Raw genomic sequence first — 13,028 nt, forward strand, 5'->3', positions numbered from 1 at the left:
TGGAATTGTTAATCAGAGTCAGGTTCAGGTAATTCGCCCTGAATCACAAAAGATAATAATGCTCAAGTAGGTGTCTACAAAACAAAATCATATTGTACATACCAGAAGAGAAGAATATCATTATAAATAATAAAACATTCACTGGGTTATGATATGGGTACACACACATGCATATATTTTTATATTTAATGTAAGTGTTATGATGTCTCGTAGTAATATGAAATAAAATGTGAAAAAAAACCCAAACAAACAAAAAACAAACAAACAAAAAATGTTGCCAAGGAACATCCAGAGTTGAAATGGTCTTAATATTAAAAGTGAGTGAGAGAGATTGAAGCAGATAGTGGTGATGTGCAAGTATAGGCTGGCATCCAGTACAGAGACGTACGCATATAGACGACATTGGAAGGTTTCGAGTTAGTGCTGTTGAAGCATATAGTGTTCTGACACATTCTGTTCTTCATTTGGACTTTGACCTTTGAAAAGCCATTTATGACCACTTTTCAGATTGTTTTTTATTGCTCTTTATCTGCGTTTTTAGAGCTCCTTTTGATATCTTTAACTGTTTATTGTTTCTTGGGCCATGGTGCAGTGGTTATTATTAGGGTAAGTCAAATTAGTCAATAAGGTCCTGGGTCCTAGTGACCTTTTCTTTTTCTTTATAAGCCTTTTGCCATGTTAAGGAACCAGGAACTATTTCTTTTTATGATGGATGTGGGTGACTTAATGTATACGTTGTACTTCAACTGAACTTTATTGTATAAACATTTTCAAGCAAAGAAACTTTATTTTATGTAGAATATAAGAATATGCATGGGTCAGTAAGGAGAGGTCATTTTGTCCCCTTACCCCTCAACACTCATATTAAACTGGTTTTATTCTTCTGAATTTCTAAGAGGAAGTTTTCTCCCTTATTGTAAAAGCCAGCAGATTTCCCGAGTGTCCTTGAATGATTTATTCATGGCCTACTTGTGTAGTAGCAAAAGAAAAGAATTATACATTACATTTTTTTTTATCTTGTGCAAGAGCAATTTTTTAAAAAATATATTTGGTAAGACTTTTAATAAAATTTTTAATGAGTTGTCTTTCTAACTCATAGTAATTACAAAGAGTACTGTCTTCTCCATTATCATGGCTCAGAGCAGCATCTTTTTTTTTTTGCCCAGCTGGGATATGTGTTGCTTCTATATTACTTTTGGTTTTTAAGTTAAATATTCTTCTTCTGTTTAAAGAAAATCTAAGGTGTACTCATACTTGAGATAGTGTTTAAATTATACCTTGATGAATATAATCAATTTAGTAGTAACATTTTATCCAAAATTAAAACACTAAATATCAACAATGTGCTGAGATAGTCTGTCATTGAGCCCAAAATTTTTTCTTCTTTCTCTCTCCTTTTATTTTTGTCTTTCTTTCTTCCTTTCTTCCTTCCTCTCTCCCTTCCTCCCTCCTTCCCTCCCTCCCTTCCTTCCTTCCTTCCTTCCTTCCTTCCATTATTCTTCTTTCCTTTCTTATTGCCTTCTTTCCCATCTTTCCAAAGTTCCAGCAATTGAATACATGAAGAATGGATAAATGATCTCATGTAATTACTGGCTTACTATCTTTCCTCCTCTTTTTAGACTGTAAATTCTATGAGGACAGATACCACGCCAATCTTATTTACCTCCATGTATCTAATACCTTGGATTAGTACATAGTAGGAATTCAGTAAAGTATATGAATGAATAATAAAACGTATATTATGAATGCTTCTTTTTGAAATCACCCTTGTTGAAAATATGTTTCTTGTTTATTGAAATATTTAGATTATAAAATATGCTAGGGAGAAATTATAATATGAAAAGAAAAATCTTTTAATAAGAATATTTTAAAATTTGCTATTTGTTTAACAGAAGTACAGTGGACAATCAATTTAAAGTGGTTTTTAAAACTAAACTTTTGATTATTTTGGATTAATCTTTTGAACTACATTTGACCATGTGACCTTGATTAGCCCAACTGACTTATGGCCCAACTAAATTAAAATAGTTTGAGGGCATAATATGGAAATACTCATATTTTTACAATAAGTATCAGTTTTAAGGGTTTTAATTGAAACATGATGTGGGCCTGTGTAGATAATAGCATTTTTATTATTTATTTCAAATTGTAACTTGAGAATTTTAAGGATTGAAGAATATTTCCAAGTATAACAGAAAGTGATGTGCTCTTGGGTTCAGAAATTATTATTTAAGCAAAATAAGCCTGACTGATCAGAAACACAAGGACCAGAGTAAATGTATATAACTCCCCCAAACAATGTTAGTATATAGACTGTTCATTTAATTGTTGGATAACAGGTATGTACACATACGTTATTTAGAAGATAGGAAAAAAAGAAAAGAAAAGAGCTCACTACTAACTACAGTGTGGGCCTTTGTAAGGTACGAAGTAGCCATAAGTCTGAACTTGATATATTATGAACTTAATTTGATCACTTGTTTAGAAAGGCTATTAATACTTGGCTATACAGCAGTATACTTTGGAGAATACGACTCTCCTCGATGTTTCCTAATACCTTTTCAGCTCTATCTAATTGTAATCTCTCTGTTACTCTTTGCTTAGCTTTTGTCTCTTTGTGACTTTGGGATATATTTTCATCTTACATTTTTCTCTAGGCATCCACAAGGACAAAGATAAACCTCCCAGCTTCTCTGTTGTCCTTGAGACTTTGAGGCGTACCTTGACAGATTACCAGAACAAGCTGGAAGACGCGTCTAATGAGGTAACACTGGCACTGTTTGGCTCCACACATATAGCCTTCGGCCTGCAGCAGTACATTCCCTTGCTTGTTACAAAGGTCAGAAAGATGGGGGATGTTGAATTGACAGCTTCACAGATACAAAAAATAATAAATTGTCCGTCACTGTTCTTTCTTTAAGTGTGGCCTAAAGTCGTGTCTCACTTACGTTTTCGTAACTCTTGCAGTCACACTGTGATTTTCAAAGTTGCAAAGACTCTGTCGCTTTCCCGGCCTTCAAAATGTATCTATCTTGACTTAATAAAAAACTGCACTGAGTCTTCTGTGTTCATATGTTTCTATTTAAGTGTTAATGTGCTTTTATGAAATTAGGGATAGGTAGTGGAAATTGAGGCTGTGTCAATTATTTTAGGTTAAGATTTCTAGAAATTGAGGAGGTCTTAATGAAATAAAGAGAGAAGTTCTCATTTTCTAAAGAACGTAACTGTTGTTAGAAGTTTTCAAAAACAAGCATCTGTTTGATGTAGCCTGCTAGTTTTTAATTTGCTGATTAAAAAATCTCGTGCTTCTCTTTATCATCTCATTTGTATTGTTTAATGTGTGGGTTGATAATTTTCTTGGGTATTAAAATATTTTATGAGTTTATGCTTAAAAATTGAAGAGTTTGTTTAGTTGCATCTTGTCGAATTAGAGAGTATGAAATAATTACATTAAACACAATTAGCAGAACAACAAACAGACTGTTCAAACCAAAGACAAGCCACATAGCATGGAATTTAGTGTTTATCCTTTTGTTTATTTGTTTCTTTCAAGTAATACAAGGCCATCATATCCTTATATTTCACATTTCGAAAGAGGTTTCTTTTGCTTTAGTTTACCAAGGTCAACAAAGGAGGAAAAGTGAGCCTTCTTAATGCCCTCTGTCATTGTTCAGAAGGCAAAAGCGAAAATGACCGCTGGAATAATTAAATTGCCGTAAAGAACAAATATTGCCAAGTCGCTCCCAGTGAGACAAGGCAACCTGTATTGTTAGTACTTTCTGAAACTCTTCTGAGGCCCAGGTCTGGAAGCTGCAGGGTAACTAGGAACATATTACCCACAGCGAATTGTTATTTGGGAGGATGAATGTCACATGATCCTCAGCACAGTTGAAAAGTCGACTCAGCAGGCTTTGGCTTAGTAATGTGCTTTGTTGTGAACCAGTGCCAGAGACAGCAGTGGGGAGACCAAGGGGGTGGCTGAAAAGAAAGCAAAAAGAGCAGTCTGACAGAAAGAAGAATGAACTGTCAAAGAAAATAAATCACAAGCGGAGCAGGACCAACTGATGACCTGCCACAAGCCTTCCCAGTAGGACTGCCTGTGACCGACCCTGAAGTTGTCATATGGAGGGAGAGACCAGTGAATACCCTCATGATGTATAGAGAGAACAGTCTTCAGCTCTGTCCTTTTTCTCTTTCCTTATAGATGCCACTGCTTTTGGCATGTTGGTCCAGGAGGATTTTAAGAATAAAGTTGTATTTGTTTACAGTAAGAATAAAATCCTTTATCCAGCCATCGAGTAAATGCACAGTAACATCACTGACATTTTAAGCTTGAATGCTTTCTTTTCTTTTTAGCCATGCGCACTTGTGACAGAAATGACATAGTTAACCAAAAGAAAGAATTTTTTTTAACTGTTAATCACTATTGGAACATTGGTATTTAAGTAATTGCATAAAAAACATTTAAAGATTAGCTTTTTTGAGTTACCCGTCCTTGAAAAATACAAAAAAAGTAACTTCCGTTTTCTTTCATCAGCTAAACAGCATGAATGATGCTAAGGAAAAAGCATCGAATGAACTCAGTTCTACCCAACAGAAGATAGAATCTCACACTAAAAATATTAAGGTATTAGGACTTAGAATGACTTTTTCTTTTTGTATTAAGAGACCCAAATGACTATCGAGGGAATATTTTAAAGTAGAACTATCTGAAAATGTTTCTGCCTATTTTTTATTAAGTACATTTGGATACAGTTTTGAATTTTTATTGTTGATCAAAGAAACAAGAATGTTTTTTTCATTAAAAAAATAAAACTTGGTTGGAAATTATTTTGGTTAAAGGAAAAATGCATTTCCCAGATTTAATTATAATACCACAGACTGAAAAAAACGATTTAAGATTTAATGCCCAGCCTCAGATACATATTCAACATATTTTACATAAGCACATCAGTATTTGGAGTCAGTTTTCATCATTGTAGGGTGGAGCCATTGTTTTTAATGCATCAGGCCTAGTAACGGGCTGGGGCCGCACCTGGCTATGGTCCAGGACAACAGTTTATTTTATTCTCTGCACTGGTTTTATGTATTACATCTTTGCAGAATCATACTGAGGCAAGTGTGGGAGTCAGAATGTCTTTGTATTGCTTAATGTTGAGTTTGTCATGGACATACTTCAGTAGAGTTTGTTAATAAGGTTGAAGAAGAAATAATTCAGAATCTTATGTCCCACATATGAGATTTCTGTTAGAATTTGCATGTCATTGGGAAGTAAATGTTCTTATACGGAAGGTAAAAGATTTCATTTAAAAGTGTTATTTACATGTTATTAAAATGCTTTGAGCTACCAAGTTATTATTATTTTTTTAAATGATGAATTGAAAGGAAAAGTCCTTTTCAAAGAGCTTTTTGGAATTAGCTATCTTGGGAATATTTTATGTTTACATGTTAAAACTTAGCAGTTTTTTCCTAACTTTTGAGCTACAATAGCATACTTTAGAAAATATATTCAATCAAATACCTTAAAATGCCTAAGTATGTTTGGCACTGTAGTCAGATGCTTGCCTTTACGATTCTTTTATGGTAAAGCTTAGGAAGTCTTCATTATGTGTTTTACATTTGCCCCTTTATTGGCCGGCCTTCATATGGTCTCTTTATTTTGTATCTCTGACAGGACCTTCAGGATAAACTGGCTGATGTCAGTAAGGAGTTAAGTCATTTACGCACTAAATGTGCAGACAGAGAGGCTCTCATAAGCACTTTGAAAGCGGAACTACAAAATGTGCTGCACTGTTGGGAGAAAGAAAAGGCTCGAGCGGCCCAATCGGAGAGTGAACTGCAGAAGCTTTCCCAGGCTTTCCAGAAGGATACCGAGGTATCACCTGAGACAGGATGCCTGGCAGGAAAGGCCTTCACTAATCTCGGTTTTAGAAATTTACATACATCACGTGGCTATTTTTACTTAATTCAAAAAAATTTAATTTAATTCAAAAAAATTGTTCTGAGCCAACCGTTTTGAAATAGTCATGCCAGTCGCAAAATCGGTCACTCTTTCACTATCAGGTCATCCTAATTTGGAGAGAAGTGATAGAGTTTAACCCCTCGGTCACTCGTGCTGCTTGTATCCCCAGTACTTACGCTCCTGATGGTCCTTTCAAAGTTTGTCTATTTGCCACTGACAAAACTATTTTTTATTTCAGTAGTTTACAGCTGAACATGGTGGGAATATGTTTCTCATGATCAGAAAGAACCAGACTTGGCTAGTGGTACTTCTGTTTGCAAAATGTGAATATGGACAAGCCACACAGCTTAGTCTCTCCACATCTTTCCTTATTTGCAAAACAGAAGTAATATCTGCTCTAATAGACAGTCTCCTTACTCTTTACAATTACAGGGTAGTAACCAAAATGTGGAAAAATAGAAGTCACCCACAATATTAAACCTTTATTTGGATGCCCTCGAGAGTTGCCTATGCATTTTTATTTATTAATAAATTCTTAAAATATTATGGCAAAACTTTTATATTCTGTGTGAGGCTGGGTGAATGGAATTGTTATCTTATATGTTCTTTCACCCATGGGATATAGAGCTAGTTTAGCTAGTGTGGAGCTGGTTTATCTGAGTCTTCCTGCATATTGAGTTCATTACTCCAACAAATATGGACATGAATGCCAAGAGAGTAAAAAGGAAACATTCTTTCCACTCTTCTTACAGTCTGGGATTTAAATTGTGTCCACATGAAGGGGCTGGAATTGTTCTACACATCAGATAATGATTAAAGTAAAGGAAACTAGAAGCCTGACTGTATTGTAAAGTCAGCATGTCTACAGCATTGTGGTTGGGTTCAACATGTGTGAATTGATTTTGGATCTTGAGATTCTCTTTTCACGCCAAATGGATGATTATCATGCATGGTTTGTCACAGCCCAAGCAAAAAGGACATAATGGCGACACAATGAATTATCCTTTAGGATGAACTTGATCACTTGGCAAAATGTGGGGGGTGAAGACCTTTAGTGCCTGAATATCACATTTGGTTAGTTGGATTTAATAAGGTTTTTAAGTATCTCAACCCAGTTGAAAATGCAAAAGACATCTTTAGTTGCTTAAAAAAGAAAAAGGCGTAACATATTTATGAAGATTCTTCTGATATCCTAACTCAAGTTAGTGGCTGTAACTACATATTAAAATTTTTTGGCTTTAAATTGTTATATTGGGAAAAAGTAAGGTGTCATCTAGAGACAATTAAAGATACACATTTTGATATATATAGAAAAACTTTCCCCACAATTTATAAACACAAAACCTTTGCATATGCTAGATACAGTTATTCTTGTCTAGAAGGTTAGCATTTCTATTTTTCCCCCCTCAAATTTCCTTCTTTTAAAAGTTTTCTTTTCTTGCTGGTCTATTAAAAAAAATCTTGAGGCAACTTATTATCTACATAAAATATCCTTTTGCAGCTTTACAATTGCCTTGTCTTGAGTTCCACTCTTTGGCAGTTTATAGATGAAACACCTTATAAAGAGAGCCATTTGGCACGTTAGTAAATAAACTTTTTGTGTGTTCAAGATGGGATCGGCTTTTTACTGAATTCTACAGCATAGTGTTTCTAGGTCATTAAACAATGGATGGTTTAGTTACTACAATGGCAATATAATTTTAAAGAACTTTTTATTGTATATTTCTAATTGGACAGTTTTGGAAATATGTCTTGGGCAGCCATGTCCATTTCTTTTTGCCTGTTACTTTGTAATATTTAAACACCTGTAAATGCTCAATGTGCCAAATACTATATGAACTTACAGGGAAAACAGATGAACCCCTCTTCCATATCTTTCATATCACTGTCTGCTTTGCCTAAGGGGCTTGGGATAGATTTCCTATAAGAGGTAAGCAAACTGGAATCTCTGGGGGAAGAAGAAAGCTGAGTAATTGTGTACATGTAAAGCACAGATATTGTATAACTTTGTCTTCAGTGGAACTGAGCAACAGTCTTCTCTCTATATTGTTTTTTTTGACTTAAATAACATCTGTTTGGGCAGATGTAAATATGAAACTGTAGAATGACTATACCGACATCCAGTTAAAAGGGCTTAGAAACAATTAGTCCAGACATGTCATGTATCTGAGAAAGGTGATGTCTGAACAGGCACTTAGGTGACATCCTCAGTAGTAACAGAACTGGGGTAAGAACCCTGGTCTTTTGGCTTCTAGACTTCAGATTTTTGGTTTTGAATACCAAGTTTAATCAATTCTAAGTTTGTATCTGCTGTGTAGTTTTGAATGTAAAAAAAGTACCCAAAAAAAGAGTATTCTGAGACTTGAACATTTTAATTCCTTCTCAAGTTTTTGAGACAAATACTTCCCCGTGCATAGTGTGTGTTTTACTTCTTACAATGTGGATATACTGGAATTATTATTATTTTTTCTCACAGGAGAAGCTAACCTTTCTTCATACCTTGTATCAGCACTTGATAGCAGGCTGTGTGCTCATAAAACAACCAGAAGGCATGCTGGATAAATTCTCGTGGTCCGAGCTCTGTGCAGTCTTGCAGGAGAATGTTGATGCCCTGATCTCAGACCTCACCAGGGCTAATGAGAAGGTAACTGTCCTCAGGCACCAGATACCTCTATTAAATTCAGTGACATTTGTCCACATCACAGTATCATTAAGAGGGGCTGACATTCATCTTATTTCAAAAAGAATTTGGGTGTTAATAATTCAATACCATTAATTATGGCTTGTCTACAACTCAGTTTGATGCCATTGCTGTGGGCATGTAAATGTGACTGAAGTCTGTATGAAGTCTCTAAGCTCCACACTCTGTGCAGGACATGCTAATACTACTAGCCAGTATTAGCCACAGGGACCTAATTAAAAGAAAATAAATTAATCTTACTGATGAAGCAATTCAAAGAACTTAGTCATTTACATTAATAAACCAACTCTTTATGTTAGCATAAAATAGAAACAAGATACAGCTATTCAAAAACATGATCTTAAAATTTTTGCTCAGGAAATAATGAGGTGTTACTTTAAAAGCACTTAAAAATTTAAAATTATGTTTATGATATTTCTTGAATTATAATAAGATGTGTATTACAAAACCCTTTCTGTGCTGTAGCATGTGAGAGGTATACACGGTAGGAGAAAACAGTAGACTCTTAAGGATCACTTTACCATTCATGAGCCCAGAAATTCAGTCTTTCAAAAATTTTTTTAAAAAGCCCTATTTTGGTGATGGAAAATTAAAATGGCTTAGCAGACCAACATATTTCACCATTGAAGATACCAGTTCTTATCCTGGGTCTATTGAACTGGTCAGAACTATGTTATGTGGTCCGGTTTCCAGATCTTAGTTGAAATGGCACTTGCTCTTATGGGACGTGAAGAGAAAAACTTACCTAAGTTGTTGTTGTTGTTGTTGTTTTTAACTCTAATCTGTTGAATTACTGAAACAGCATCTTGGCCTAATTTTAGACTGAGGGCATTTTGCCTTGGTTCGATTGGCAAATACAACCACGGGCACTGAGAAGTAGGATTGAGGAAATGAGGGAATACATTGTGAAAAGCCCAGATGCTGTTCATGATTGTGAATGTGCGTATAATGGGTTTGAAAATTACTGGCAATTAACATGAGTACATGTTTGAACCCTCTGAGATGGTATTATGTTTTAACAGTTTTTCATAGTTTCAAACATCATTAATTGTCGTACATCTCAGATGATTTTCTTTCCAGCATTTGGCACGTGAAATAAAAAAAATGGTTGTACTGTTCTGTTTTATTATATGTAAAATGTTTGTAGATTTGTAAATCTCATTGAAATGCTGTTTCCCATTGAAGAGCTTTGGTTCTAGAAATAAGAATAGTCTTCTTAATTTTCTCAGTAAAGTTGATTCTAGAGTGAGTAACTTTATTAGAAAGAGAAAAATGGTTTGTCATCTCAGCGTATGTGCATATAAATGACACCATATTCTTCTAAAATATGATTATTTGCCCTACCGATTTCTGTTTCTTAATTTTTGGGTTTTCATTTTAACTTACAATTTTTATGTGAGCTTAAGGAATGAATCATAGGTGAAAATTTTGGATGGTTTTGGGGGAGATGTACAAAGAAATGTTTTGTGAGCCTATCTCATTCTCTGTTGCATTTCTCTGTTTAGATAAGTCATCTGGAGTATATCTGTAAAAACAAGTCTGACACAATGAGGGAGCTTCAGCACACACAGGAAGACACTTTTAACAAAGTGGCAGAGCAGATCAAAGCCCAAGAGAGCTGCTGGCAGAAACAAAAGAAGGAACTGGAGTTGCAGTACTCCGAGCTCCTCTCTGAGGTGCAGAAGAGGGCACAGGTATGCTTCTCCTGCAGAGCTTTAAAAAACGGGCTGATCAAATATTTTACTATTTCAGGTGTTTTCTTTTAGTACCAATGCCAAATCCGTTTGGAACTTTTGAGAATGCCTAGAACTTATTCTGCACACATACATGTGATCATGCAAACACATACACATACTCACAAATGCATGTGTGTGTGCGTGTATATGTGTGTCTGCATGTGTATTAAGGATTGTCTTACAGTTAAGTTGGGAAGTAGGTTTCTGGTTAAAGCACCTTAGAATGCGCTGATCAAATAAATGATAACATTGCATTTCCTTTATTTATTTTTAAAATGAAAGGTTAAGAGATTTGGTCAAATGTCAGTTTTAGTCTAGATAATCCTTTTGTCCAGTTTATTACACTTGTGGGGGTTCCTATCACTGTTGGATGAATTATTTTTTTTTTTTATGTTGGATTCGACTGAGAACAGAAGTTTTGGGTAGTTAACATAGCTGTATTTTTCCCTATATAAATTATTCTCATCATAATTTATATTGTTAACTGTCATCCTTGCCCAATCAGGAATAACATACAAAGATAGTGTATACTTTTTTTTTGGGGGGGGGTATTGACTTTGATAATAGTTCATGTGTTCCTAAGATAAGATGCTTAGGACTCTGATTCAGTGTTTAACCTCTTTATTTGGTCCATAATTATATCATTTCATACTTCTATTGGCAAGTTTAATTAAAAATATTATTTTTGTTTGTTAATAGTTTCAGATTGCTTAAAATAAGACCATTCTGCTTTCCCAAACATGTGAACTTATGCCTTCTTCTATGAATTTGAATGAATTAATACACTCTCTAAAAGTAGCTATTTGTTGTGTTCAGTGTTGCAGGGTGACATGTGATATGATCTGCATTTCGAGGTGCCTGGGTAGCTCAGTCGGTTAAGCCTCTGACTCTTGATTTTGGCTCAGGTCATGATCTCAAGGTTGTGAGATGGAGCCCCACCTCCGGCTCCCTGCTGACAGGCGGAACCCAGTTGGGACTCTGTCTTTCCCCCTCTCTTTGCCCCTCCCTGGTCGTCTCTCTCTCTCTCTCTCTCTCTAAATAAACTTAAAAAAAAAGAACAACTTAAAATATTTCATTATTCCAGAAAGTTCTTTTATGCCCTCTTTCAGTTTCCACTCCATGGGCTACCATTGTTCCAATCCTATCATCATAGATTACTTTCACTTGGGCTTGAGTTTCCTCTCAATGGAATCATTCAATATGTAGTGTTTGGTGGTTGGCTTATTTCACTCAAAATAGTGTTTTTTTTTTTAAATTTTTTTTCAACGTTTATTTATTTTGGGGACAGAGAGACAGAGCATGAATGGGGGAGGGGCAGAGAGAGAGGGAGACACAGAATCGGAAACAGGCTCCAGGCTCTGAGCCATCAGCCCAGAGCCTGACGTGGGGCTCGAACTCACGGACCGCGAGATCGTGACCTGGCTGAAGTCGGACGCTTAACCGACTGCGCCACCCAGGCGCCCCCAAAATAGTGTTTTGATAGTCATCCATGTTGTTGTGTATTCACAACATGTTGGTAATTCATTCTTTTTTATGGTGAGATAGTATTCTATTTTATAATTACACCACAATTTGCTAGATTGTGAGTGGATGGATATTTGGGTTGTTTCCAGTTTTGGGCTGTCGTAAATAAAATTGCAGCAAGTATTATTGTATGAGTATTTTGTTGACGTAAGTTTTCCTTTCTCTTTAAGAAATGAAAGTTAAGAGTGAATTTGCTAGGTCATGGTGTAGGTGTATGTTTATAAAAAAAACTATCAACATTTTTTCCATTTTTCCAAAATGGCTGCATCATATTATATTTTCATGACCAATATATGAGAATTTCCATTGTTCTACATCCTCTGCAATATTTGGTATTGTCAGTCTTTTAAATTTTAGTCACTCTAGTTGTTTTAAAAAGGTATTTCACTGTGGTTTTAATTAATGTTTTCTTGGTGATTAATGATATTCAGCACTTTTCATGTTCTTATTAGTCATTCCTATATCTTCTTTTGTGAAGTGTCTCTTCAAGTGTTTGCCCATTAAAAAATTGGGATTCTTTGTGTTTTTATTATTGATTTGTAAGAGTTCTTTAGATATTCTGGATATAAATCCCTTGTTGTACATATGTATCACAGATATTACCTTCCAGTATCTCACTTGTCTTTTCATGTTTTAATGTTTCTTTTGATGATCCCAAGTTTTAAGATTTTGATGAAATGCAACCTACAAATCTTTTTCTCTTTTGAGTATTTATTTTTATGTGGCAAGCAATGTTTCTATACCCCCAAGGTTGTTAAGATAATCTCCTAGTGTTTCTTCTGGAAGTTTTAAAGTTTTAGCATTTATGATTAGGTCTGTGATGCATCTCAAATTAATCTTTGTACGTAATATTAGGTAGAGGCTGAGGTTCATTTCTGCCCTGTATTTATTGTTCCCACACCATTGTTCACGACTTTGCTTTCCTCATTGACAAGCCTTGATCCCTTTGTGAAAAAAACCTGACCATATATAAGAACCACAGATTTGTTGTGTATCCCTATGGTTTTGCCTCTTCCAGAATGTCATGTAAGTGGTCCGTACAGTCTTGCCTTTTCCAGAATGTCATATAAGTGGAATCCTACAGTATGTAGCCTTTTGGGTCTGA

General features: G+C 35.1%; 1 protein-coding gene across 1 annotated transcript in view; it reads left to right on the forward strand.

The window, feature by feature from the left end:
* Positions 1-13,028, forward strand: part of CCDC171 (coiled-coil domain containing 171) — a 315,466-nt gene that overhangs the window by 116,839 nt on the left and 185,599 nt on the right. Inside the window, 5 exon segments of the mRNA XM_043566993.1 lie at positions 2,658-2,764; positions 4,538-4,627; positions 5,675-5,875; positions 8,439-8,606; positions 10,169-10,357. Coding sequence (XP_043422928.1) covers positions 2,658-2,764; positions 4,538-4,627; positions 5,675-5,875; positions 8,439-8,606; positions 10,169-10,357 — 755 coding nt within the window.

Source organism: Prionailurus bengalensis, chromosome D4 (genome assembly GCF_016509475.1).
Source record: "Prionailurus bengalensis isolate Pbe53 chromosome D4, Fcat_Pben_1.1_paternal_pri, whole genome shotgun sequence".
Taxonomy (NCBI): Eukaryota; Metazoa; Chordata; class Mammalia; order Carnivora; family Felidae; genus Prionailurus; species Prionailurus bengalensis.